This window comes from Columba livia, chromosome 2 (genome assembly GCF_036013475.1).
Source record: "Columba livia isolate bColLiv1 breed racing homer chromosome 2, bColLiv1.pat.W.v2, whole genome shotgun sequence".
In the NCBI taxonomy this organism is placed as follows: Eukaryota; Metazoa; Chordata; class Aves; order Columbiformes; family Columbidae; genus Columba; species Columba livia.
In genome coordinates, this window is record NC_088603.1 from 21304881 (window position 1) to 21316913 (window position 12033).

Below are 12033 nucleotides of genomic sequence, written 5' to 3' on the forward strand. Positions count from 1 at the left end.
TCATAAAGGACCACTGGCTGAAGTGAGGAGGCTTAGGTATGTGGGATGTATGAAGGTAAGGGTAACTATTATCAAAAAGGAAAAAAAACTACTCAGTCTTGAAACATCTAAGAATTGCTGTTTTACCTGTTCAGACATTTAGTGCTTAAGGTGTTGTCCCAAGAACAGGGTTCTTTACCCGATGTGAATGGTAATGAGCCAAACACACAGAGGCAAGATATTGTTTATTACAGAGTTGTGCAAGTCTAGATGTTGTAATAAAGCCAGCATGCCAGAAAGAAAAGTAACTGCCATTATATACAAAATCTTACCACTACTCAGGGCAGTCCTAAAGAGCTAATTGGTTACATATATTGGTTACATAATCATTTTAGTGTATAATGAGTAATGTTCAGTTAAAGGACACTATATCCAACAGTCTCAAGATACATGTTAAAGCAAGACTCAACTAACTGTGCAGGCTTCAAAATGTCTAAAGCTGCAAGGTCAGTAGTGTCTGTAGTTTCTGATTAGGTGTTTTGCAAGCCACTCTTATCTTTGTTAGAGGAGAAAACTAACCTAAAACTGAGAGGATTTACATATCTTTAGGTTAGGAATTGCTGACAAGATTAATTCTTTTAAGTGGTAATGACTACAAAGGCAGTTAAGAAGTAAATCACAGCAATGATATTAAAGGATGCATTCCAGTAAAGCTTAAGCAAGTACTGAAAAATTAAATGTGCGTTTAAAAACGTCACTTAATTTTCTCCTTGAACAGAACTGGTCTGAACTGTGGTATTTGATGCAGTTATGTCTCTTGTTTCATAACTGAAACACAATATTTTATGGATATGAAAGAGAAGCCTATAGCTTTCAGATGATTTAGGCTAGTCAATATTTATGTATTAATATTTAGAAAAAGCTGATTTCCTATAAGAACAGTTCCGAATTTTGTATTTCTGAGAATGTATATCAATATTTTGGCACTGTCATTACATAGCACCTTTTGATACAAAATTAGTCCCACCTAAGAATATCTGTGTCACGTAACCATCATGTAGGATATGACGTGTTTTCTAAACAGCTTTTTTGACAACTCATGATGACCTAATCACACAAAAAACTATAGTCATGCTTGTATAACCTTTATATTGATGGGACTGCTCTTGAATTACTGATGTGTTTAAAATGAAGCACAAGCAAATACCTCGTAGAAGTGTGATTGAGGGAAGGCTTGGTAAGATGATTCATTGGTGTCTTCATGTTAGCTTCAGAACTAATATACCTATTGTTTTTTGATCAGTCACAAATACTTTGTGCAGAAGTGCACTACAAACTGGATCATTGAATGTGTAATTACACATTGCACATAAGTTCAGGACCTATTTCTTTTGTTTTAAGGGCTGCCATTAGTGGTTAACAACAATGTGCAGCATTACTTTCCGTTGAAAAAATATACAGAAAATGTTATGCCATAACAAAAATATTAACATAAGTTTAAATAAAGAATATTCAAACCATTTTTATTTTCATTAGGCTACCCCTTAAAGTTATATTTAGCATGCACTACTAAATATAATGGAAAGTACATATTTTGTCAAATGTATATGTGTAATACATAACACATATAAATACAAAAAAGAACAGAAGATAGTTATATATTAAGCATGCATGGAAATTAAAATCAGCTCCTTTAGTATTTAGATTCTGAGAACACTGATAAAAGAATTTCACAGCGAGCTGTTAATTGTATACAGACAGAATATATCCTATAAGGCATCATAGCCTAAATTTTACTACTGGGCAAGGTGTATTTAGCAGTAGAGATTTTTTTTTTCCCTCATTTTAAAATTTAATCATGATTGTTAAGGTTAAAAGTTCCCAATGTGCAAAACACTGCCCTTCAGCATAGCTCAGATCAAATATTTTGGGCATTTCCTTTGGGCAGTTTGCCACTGTTCTATTGGATTGGAAGTTACAGCAATTGGACTGGTATGTCTATTAATCTGTTTTTTCCCTTAGCTATTGAAAGCAAGTATTGTTGTGTCTGTACTGCAGCTGAAGTGGTTTTGCAATTGAAAACTTGCACATTTGCTTTCTGCTTATGCAATGATCTATTTTGATACAGAGTTCTGTTGACTGCTGCATAAAGTAGCAAGTGCCATCGTCAAAAAAGTACAGCTTTACTAGAATAGCAATACTTCTTTGTTAAATAAAAAAGGCTGCCTGTGTGATTTACAGTGCTGGCAGTGTATTAAATGTGTTACATGGGTGTCAGAGAAGGACAGAATATTTTCTTCTGATGTACAAGTTCCTCCCGCAAGTCTGTTCTTGAGTCCTACATAATGTATTTACTATTTTAAAATAATGTAAATGGAAAAGTGGTGTGATGTATCTTTGTGGTACACTGCAGTTCTGTAGCCAATAATTTTATAACGCAAAATAGACATACCAATATGAGCTCACTATTCACATATTCTTAAGGTCAAAATGTGTCATGAAACTTGAAGCCAAGTAGAGAAAAAAGGTTAAACAAAAGAGAGTTTCTCTCAAGTCTGTGGACTATTTCTTCTCTTTTCTCAAATGTTTCTCAAGAAATTTGAGTTTACTAGTTATAACACTCATTAAGCAAATTTTTATGCAGTAGAGTATCATAGATCCCTGCAACACTGCTGACCCTTGGGCCATATTTTAACAGAGATTAGGCCACTTTAAAAGGTTAAAGACAAAACCAAAACAATCTATCCTCATTCCTGTCTCTGCAAACAATGTTTCTCCCAACAGCAACCAAACAATCTTTTATTATCTACATTTCTCCACAAAGTCACCTGGTGCTTTCCAATGGGAGCTGCATTTGAGATACACAGATATCTACTCCCAAAAGAGAGTGAATTGGGATATTTCAGATATCCAGAATGAGTAAATGTCACAATGCAGGTATACTTGTCCTTTTCATCCATGTGAACTAGGAGCTTTTTATTCAGGAAAGAAGAATCTACTAACAAGTGTACTATTTTGGACAGGGTACACCTTTTCTTCCTAAATTAAAACTTATGGAGGGTTTCAGTGTACCCAGTTAACAAAAACAAACAAACAAACAAACAACCCTACATCTTCTGTGGTTCTAAAGAAAATACCACTTTCATATGCCATATTGATAGATTATGAACATACTTGTACAATTACTCAGAATTGGAAATTCTTCATCATGTTATGTAGTTATCTTTGGACAAAGAAATGCCTGTAGTCACTATTTATGGTGCTTTAACACCAAGCATGCATCCAGCTTTGTGGAACAACTATGTAAAAATGTCACCATTGGCAATGTTCCTTGGGTTATCACTTTGCCAGTACTTCCTGAACTGCTTGTTTTGCACAATTCTGCAGGTTGTTTGCTTTTCCCCTATGCTATGCTGCTTTTTACTGGGACTCAAAGGCAAAGATTTCCATTGACTAGAAGAGGTAAAAACTACACCTAATCTTGTTAACTAGGCATGGCTGGTTTATAGGTAACTGTTCCAAATATCTGAGGCAGAGCAAAATGCCAAGATACCAGATAGAAATCAAAGTGATAGGTGAGCTCCAGAACCAGGTCACTTGAAAGGGGAAATTAATGTATTGATCATATTGTAAATTCAAATTAAAACAACAAAAACTCCACAACAAACTTGTCTTTCTTATTGTTACACTGTTAATTGCTTTGTGGTGTGCTGGAAGGAAAAGCATTATTTGTCTAAAACAAACTCTTCCCTGCCACCACGTGCCCTGCATTGCTTCCCAGGGGTGTGTTCTTTCAACCATCAGGCAGCGCACAACACTCGTTCCACTCGTGGTGTCACAGGATGGCACAGGGTAATGGAGAAGAACAATAATGCTTAAAATGTCTGTCATGGTATGTTTTAGGTACAGTTCCCACAACACGGTTTTGAACTGTCTGAAACTGATTTGATCTAACGGTGTCTCTTCTATGAGAAATGGCAATGGAACTGGCATGAAGCAAAATATAAATGATTATTTAAAACACTGAAACAAAGGTGCCTGAAGTTAGGACTTTCAATCTAAATTTTCGTTGCTAAATAAAAGTTTCTTAGTGTGTCTGGAATTCCTTGAGGTTCCCAGGGATGCAGTTCCCATTGACTTCAAGAAGATATATAGGCAATTTAAACTCTTGAATATCAGGTGACATTATTCAAGATAATCAAGGTAGAATTGCCTGAGGACCAGGAAAGCCCCAAGGAATTTTCAATCCAATATATAATTCAGAGGCAGTGTAGAAAATAAGTATAACCTAACCAGCACGACTGAAACAAATGGCATATTTGTTCAAAAATCCATTTCCCTTTCATGTGGGAGAGAGAATAAGTGAAGGGTTGCATGATCAGTGCACGAGGATAGGAAAGAAGAATATAAGAAGGCAGATAGGAAGATTGAAAGACTGAAAAAGATCAAAAGATTGAAAGCTGAAGTAAACAGCCTATTGGCATAGGAAAAGAAAAGTCCAGCCAAAAGCATAGACGGCTCTCTGAAGTACAGAGATATGTGTGTGTTGCTTGCCTTTCCTCATGGCAGCTAGCATATGTACGTGTATATAGATTTGTGATTAGTTTGTGTCTGAATGTAATGTGGACTTAACAATTTAAAAAACTACGTATGTGCAACTTGATTAATCAGTACCATGGTCAAAGACATCAAAGCTATCCATCTGACCTTCTCAGTGAGAGGTTTTATATTTTCTTTTGTAAGACTCTATGTAAATAATAATATTTGTGAATTATCTTTTCAGATTCAGATAAAAAGTTGTACATCAGTCTGAGATCTGTATATGGTATGCAGTAGGTACCACTTATGTTTTAGTTTCATTTCTAGAGAGTTTTGAAGGAATGTATGAGGTGATGAGTGAATTTAATTGCTGTTTATGGGAGGATGACAAGCTAAATATAAGGAGTGAGCCCACATGTCCCTACTTACAGGCAACATTCTATGCAGCAGCTTTCTGCTGGAATTTTTTTTTGAAGAATTCCCACTACTATTGCAAAACAGAATTTTTGGTCTGAATTGTTTTGAGTTTGTTTTTGTTTTTGTTTTTGTTTTTTCCTCTTCCAGTTAAATTCTTTAAGAATTTTCTTAGGCTAATTTGCAGTGAACTCAGAGAAGGAGCATGTTAGTTTATTCTTTGATTTTTATTTGTAAGTAGGAAATGGGCCACAAAGAGGATACATAGTAAAAATTAAAAACTTGGTCCCTATGTACCTTAGTATGTTGAACATTTACTGAGATTAATTATCTCCCTTGCCTGTCACTGTGCTTCCCCATATATATTCCAAGACAGTTTTGTTGAAATTGAACTGAACAGGGTTTCCCATGTTTGGTAGAAAAGTTAAAGTGAAATACAAAGGCATATAAACAGGAAATTAAAATGAGAGTAAATCCAAATGTGTCAATGCTGCCTTTCAAAACTGTCGCATGTGAGAGACAGATCTTCAATAGAAGGTTCACAAAGCTAGTAAAATGGGCAGATTTTAGAGCCCCTTTTTACAAAAAGAAACAACACTTTACCTGAATCATGTTGAATACTTTAACTACTAAAGTAGCTTTAATACAGAGTTTCATCAGAGACCAACTGTAATTAAGTGCTTATTAACGTCCATTTCTTGATAACATGTGAATACCAAATAGATTGTTGTTAATTCTGTTGATACAGCATGTTTCTGACATAACTATACCTTCCTGTTCAGTCACTTTTATTCTAAACCTTAGATACCAAAACAGTAATAATGCAGACTAAATCCTTACAGATTCACATACCATATATATTGTAAAACACCTGTCAGAGAATTACACTGTTTTATGACCTGCATGAAGTGGTTGAAAAAAATGAGTGATTTGAAGAAGTAGGACTCAAAATTAAAGACTACAATGAAGATCAAAATGAAAATGGCTTTCTTTTGAGGGGAAAAAAAAAATACATATAATTACGGTTACATTATTTAGATTTGGCAGCCCAAACTTTCAAAATATGCTGAAAATATTAAAGCAATAGATTATTACTTTTACTTTTTTTTTTTTCCCCCTCCACAGTTGTGTGTTAGTCATTGTGCTTAGTGCAAATTAAGTTTTTCCTCCTGTTACGATCAGTAAAATGGAAATGATCACATAATTACACACAAGATTAAAGAATTCCCGTGAATAATTTGTGCTTATTTCTTCCTTTTAAACCCATTTAACCCAATTGAGTGTGTCTTGCTGACTTGCCTCAGAGACTCACATTTTCATTGGAAAAGTAGACTACTAACCTTTTCCTCTAGCTGATAACTTTTTCTGACTTTGTCCTGTTGCATAAACATTTCCTTATACTTGACCAGCTCAATAAAATGTCTGAATGTTAACACTTGGTTTAAAAACATTCTATCAATTATAAAAATGGAAAATTATTTTGGTGAAAGGCTTGTCTTGCTTCAGAGATAATCCAGAAGAGTCACAGTTCTCTCAGTAAATAGCTACAGATGAGAAATATTATATTCTTTGAGTTACTTTACAATAATTCTTTATAGTCATATGCGTCTATTTAGGACATTAAATTATGAGTAATGCTAACAGTAAAATGAATATGTTTTGTTTCATAAGGGAGAGTGTGATAAAATTCTACCATTATTAATTTTATCTTTTTCATTATTGTAGTTTTTTAAAGATACGTTATACATAGTGTGACACAATGACGGGAGATGTAAGGACTATAGCATAACCAGCATTTTAGTGTTTAATGAAATTCTGAAAGCAGTGCTAGTCTATTGCAGAATAAATTAGGATTTGAGTATATGGGCTTGACCTTGTAGGAATGTTCAATGCCTGTTTATAATGTGGAGATCAATCACCTCACACAGATTTATCAAAATACCAGAGTTCAGGAATTGGAGGCACTTGGCACTTTGCTGGATCAAGTGTAATCTCTGTGTTTCAGCTTAACAATTGTAGTAAGCAAATTCCATGTTTCTGTCTTGCTTATCTTCTTTCAGAAAGAAAACAACATGTGTGATCCTCCTGTCACAGTTTCTTATTTAAAACCTCCATGAATAACATCTGGTAACTTCCAACTAAGCTCAGCATTTAAAACAGGTGTGTGTACAAAACACGTGAAACTCTGAGTGGCTTCGTTAAAGCAGCCATGGGGCAGGAGACAGCTGTATGAATTCAGGGCACAGAGGAGGAGAAATTGCAGTGTGACTTTGTTACCTGTACTGCCAACCAGCCAGATGTACAGCAGCTGGTCAGCACATGTCACTCTGGGCCAGGTGGGGATTGATGCTGCTTTTTCAGTTTGTATTAGGGAAACATCAGGGAAACAAGTTCAGGAGACACAGTTTTTTGGGTGGGCTACAGAGCCTGGGGAAGAACTGAGGACACTACAGTGGATTACAGAAGAGATGGGGAGGAGAAATATTAGGTTTTACAATGCAGCAGAGAGGCATTTATGATCATATTTCTGGAAAAGTATGGAAAGAATGATGAGCAAACATCTTTGGGAATCATGCCTTGTTACTTCTGCTACCTATCAAACAACATGCCAGTCAGCTAAGAAAACCTAAATCGAAAAGTAGTTCTGTAGCCCCAGGTAGAGAGCTATTCATGACTGTTAAGCTATTAAGAAAAGGTGAAAGAAAATATTAAACAACACACAAAACAAGCAGTCCCATGCATGATGGAATGAAGCCAGGTTTTGGTGTGCTCTTCTGCCTGGAGTCACAAAAGTCTACAGAATTTGAAGCATTTCAACTTTCCCTAAATGAAGGTATCAACAGAGATACTGTCTATTATCAAGTTGTCTGTTTTTATGAAATCTGTAGGAGTTCAGTATCTTTGAAACTTGCCAATAAGTTTAAAATTAAGTAGGCTCTAGAAATACAGTAAGTGAGGAAAACACAAGCACAGCAGGAACACTTAAACCTTCAAGCTAAAACTGACCACTGTGTAATTCAAGTGAGCATTATGAAAGATGACATATTGTCAGGTTATTTAAAGTGTAGACACTATTACGAGCTATGTCTTCTATCACAGAGGATGACCCTCAAAATCAGGAGGAAATCCAGAATTCCTCCCTAATGTCTTTCTCATGTAAGCATGGGACAACATAAGTTTCAGCTGTGTGGGAGGCCAACATATTCAGCAGAAATATGGTTTCCTGAACATGCTAGTTTCCACCCTCTGTCAACCACTAAGCTAAATTTATCATTAGTACTGTGGTAAGCACTGTAGAGCTGATCAGAAGGGAATTTGGTCAGATAAGGCTATCAAGGTTAACAATAAAGATATTTTTTTTTAAAATAAGTGTGCATACCAGCATGTCACATTGATGAACCACGTGCTGAACTGATACGAAAATCCATGATTCATGACCAGCTTTGGTTTAGCTTGATATGTTTCTAATTATACAAAGACTTTTCTTTTGCTTCTGTCCCTTTGAACACTAAAATAGCTATTTAAAGTTCCTTTCCAATGCAAAATTACAGAAATATTTAAGTCATTATTTCCCAAATAATTGTCATAAAATTATGATTCCCAAAACTCCAGAATCTGTATTTGTTTAAACATTTTATTAACATACTGGAATTTGAACTGTATAAATGTAAAATGAATTCATAGTATAGTTACCAATCCCTTTCTGCACCAAGAGAAATTATAGCGGACTGTATGTTTTACTTGTATATGGATTCCATTTTTAATAAAAAGTTACTTTCTGAACATAATTATTGTAATAGAAAAGTTATTCTGTGAAGAGTTATTCATTCATATTGCAAATGCTGTAGAACCACTACATACTGTTGGATTTTAGAACAAATCTTCAGAAAAATAATTACACGCAATATTGATCCTGTTTTATGTCTGTTTTCAAGGAATTGCATAATTTTTCCATATCTTCAGATGCTTCACCATAAAGGGGATTTGGAAAAGAAATAGCATTTGCATCTTCATTAAAAGGATGCTAAAAGAAAAAGCATATAATTAAATATAAAAATGAAGTAATTAAATTCGTTTGTTAGAACTGACAGATTAATGGCTGTAGATCCATTACAAAACTAACATATGATATTAAGTTCAAAGAAAACTATAAAATTCCTGAACTTTTTAGAACAGATTTTCAGCTGATAAAAATTAACACAGCTCCACCAAAACCTTGATCTGATACATACAGCTGATCAAGTCATTTAAGCTTCTTTCCAATCTGTTCCCACCTTTACTTGTGTCCAGAGCTCTTGGTCTAATACACACACAGTATTATTTTGGGGGAATCTGTGTACAACAGTGTCATTGAAGTGAGTCACAAATTTCTGGTACATGGTATTGCAACTTAAACAAACAGTTTTAATTTTCTTGAATGAGGAGTGTGTGAGAAGAGAGATCATGTGAACTCTTCAGGTAAGGACTTCTGCAGTTCTAAACATTTTCTTCAGTATTGGCCTTACTGGAGAGCGTTGAGCTGCCGTATGTTGTCACAAGTGGCTACAGTAAGCAACATTAATGAAATTGCTATTATGAGGTCCTTGTCAGCCAATCCAACTCTGGTTGTCTTTCTCAGATTTCCAGAGGTGCTAACATTATGAGTAGCAATATACCATTGACTTTAAGTGACTTTTTTCCCTTTCCTCTGTAAATGAATTTTATTTAATAGCTCAAAACATATTCTACTTTAGAAGAGAAACATGTGGTTACATACCTCATGCCATGGGGAAACACTGATTTGAACAGTAGGTGAGATGGCATGCACAGGAGACTATAAAAAGAAATAAACTGCTTCAGAATACTTTTAGTGAGCTGCAAATAATATTCCAAAAATATCCTTCCATGTGGCTGTCTGAGTAACACACTCTATGAATCCAAAACTGTGAGGCAATATTATAGGCAAGTGTGTGGTAATGCAAGTGCACATGGTTTTGGTGTTCAGAAAGGTCTGGAAAGAATTGTTTTTCTTTACAAAACTCGTATATGCCTGCAAGTGCGTAACTTGTGGGTATTCAGCTGGAGATGGGAGCTGTTGCTTGTGTTTTACCATATCTTTTCATTGGTAATACACCGTTTGGATTTAAGGTTCATCAGACTCAGAGAAAACCCATAACTCTTATTTTCCCTTTTAAGGGAAGATTTAGTGAAAACACATATTTTCCCAATCTTAAAGACAATAGAGGAAAATCTGCTACAGCACTGGACTTCAATCACAGTGCCTGGGGCTGTCTTCCATGAAAATGTCTCTTTTGACACTGTGCTTCTGTTTTTCAACTTGCTATTAAATGAAGACTGTCAGGAATCTATTTTAACTAGAATAAAAATGTCCTGATAAATTGGGCATGATCGTGATGGGAATGTTTCCAACTTGGAGCTCTCACAAACCCCAACCTGTAAGTGAATTAATTTGATCTAATGTCTCTAAAATCAGGTGTAAGGAACCTTTTATAGAAAGTAAATGGCATGTCATAGTTAATCCTATTCAAAGCTACAGTGGAATCTTGTATTACTGACTGTGGAAAGGGCAAGGAAGTTTTATTTTCTATTTCAAACCAAGCCTGGTTCTTTCAGTGATAATAAGGATAGTATAAAAATGAGGGCAGGAAGAGTGTTTTAAACATTTTTTTTTTCTCTCTTTCTACCTCCAAGATGCTTTTTCTGTATTGTTTTCAATGATAAGTAGCAGATACAGATGCCTTTTAAGTCAATCATATTTCTCTTGTTAAATGTAAAACACAAAATTTATCTAGCACTCTAATTTGATAATTAAATCTTACCTTGAAATCTTTTGCTATACTATGTTCACTTTTACATATGCATTTATTTACAGACTTCTTTGTTGCTCTTAATTATGATCAACAAATAGTATTAGGGAAATGTATGAACAAGTGTTTGTTCAGTGTCAAGATGAATTTTACAGTGATGGGAATAGTAATGCACATTTACAGTATTGGGAAGTGTTATAAGCTATTTTATTAAAGTTAAGTAAATGTGTAAAGGCAACCTGGGTGCTGAATTATGCATTGTGTGATTTTGGTGATAGTGGTGGTTTTTTGTTGTTGGGTGTTTGCTTTGTATTTTTTTTTTCCAGAAGCAAAAAGAGACAAGTCCCAGTGATATTTTTTTTCTTCTATATATCTGACTAAATATTTCATCCAAAAGACACTTTTTTTCAGATTGAGCAGCTCACAGTCAGTTATAATACTCAAAACTAAAAAATATATTCTCAAAACTGAACTGATTTCAAATCTGCCTATGTTTTGAAAATGCACTGGAACAGATCTGAGTGCTGTGGTATTTTTTCTTGTTTTATTAAATAACATTCAGTGAGGGATTACACTGCTTGTTTTAATGAAAAACATATTTGAGAATTACAGCCTCATATTTTTCTGAATGTATAGAAGAAGCTATTGCTACTTACCGTTGTTTTCCCAGATGAACTAAAGTCTGCATACAATGGGTTGGCAAACGAAGCATTAGTGGTTTCCTCCAGTTTCCTTGAAAAGTCAAGCAATCAACAACAAAACACCCACAATATCACACAGGTTAGCAAAGAACCAAATGGCTCTAGGCTGAAAAAACTTGAGTCAAAATATTTATGCTAAATATATTTCTGACTGAGCTCTACTGATACGAATGAAATCAAACAAATGTTCTGTGTAAGTTGTGTGTGGGTTAAAATAATAATTTTTCATTTGTTGCTGCTAATAATATGTATGATTTTGGATATGCATGGGCCTATTTGGTATTCATAAAATGCAGGTAGAGCACTTTACATTAAATAAAACATGATATTAGCTAAAAAGCTACGTTGCTATAATTTGTTTGCACATGATGAGACCACGTTCTTTCTGTGTTTTGCTACAATCACACTACCAATTCAATAATTATCATGGTCTTAGGCTCAGAGATCAAGAACACTTTAGTTATTTAATTGTTTTAAGAACTTTTTTCCAACAAATTGAGAAAGAACTTACATTTGAGGTCATAATCATCAGCATTAGTATTAAAGCTATAGTCTCCCCCCATACCTTTTGCTACAGAATCAAAATTATTTAA

General features: G+C 34.6%; 1 protein-coding gene across 1 annotated transcript in view; it reads right to left on the bottom strand.

The window, feature by feature from the left end:
- Window positions 1-5254: 5254 nt before the first annotated feature.
- MALRD1 (MAM and LDL receptor class A domain containing 1) overlaps window positions 5255-12033 on the bottom strand; it is a 255324-nt gene continuing 248545 nt past the window's right edge. Inside the window, exons 39-41 of the mRNA XM_013370091.3 lie at window positions 11396-11471; window positions 9689-9745; window positions 5255-8956 (exon numbers count right to left, since the gene is read on the bottom strand). Of these exons, the coding sequence (XP_013225545.2) occupies window positions 8828-8956; window positions 9689-9745; window positions 11396-11471 (262 nt within the window). The 3' untranslated portion in view covers window positions 5255-8827. The remainder of the gene's footprint in view (window positions 8957-9688; window positions 9746-11395; window positions 11472-12033) is intronic.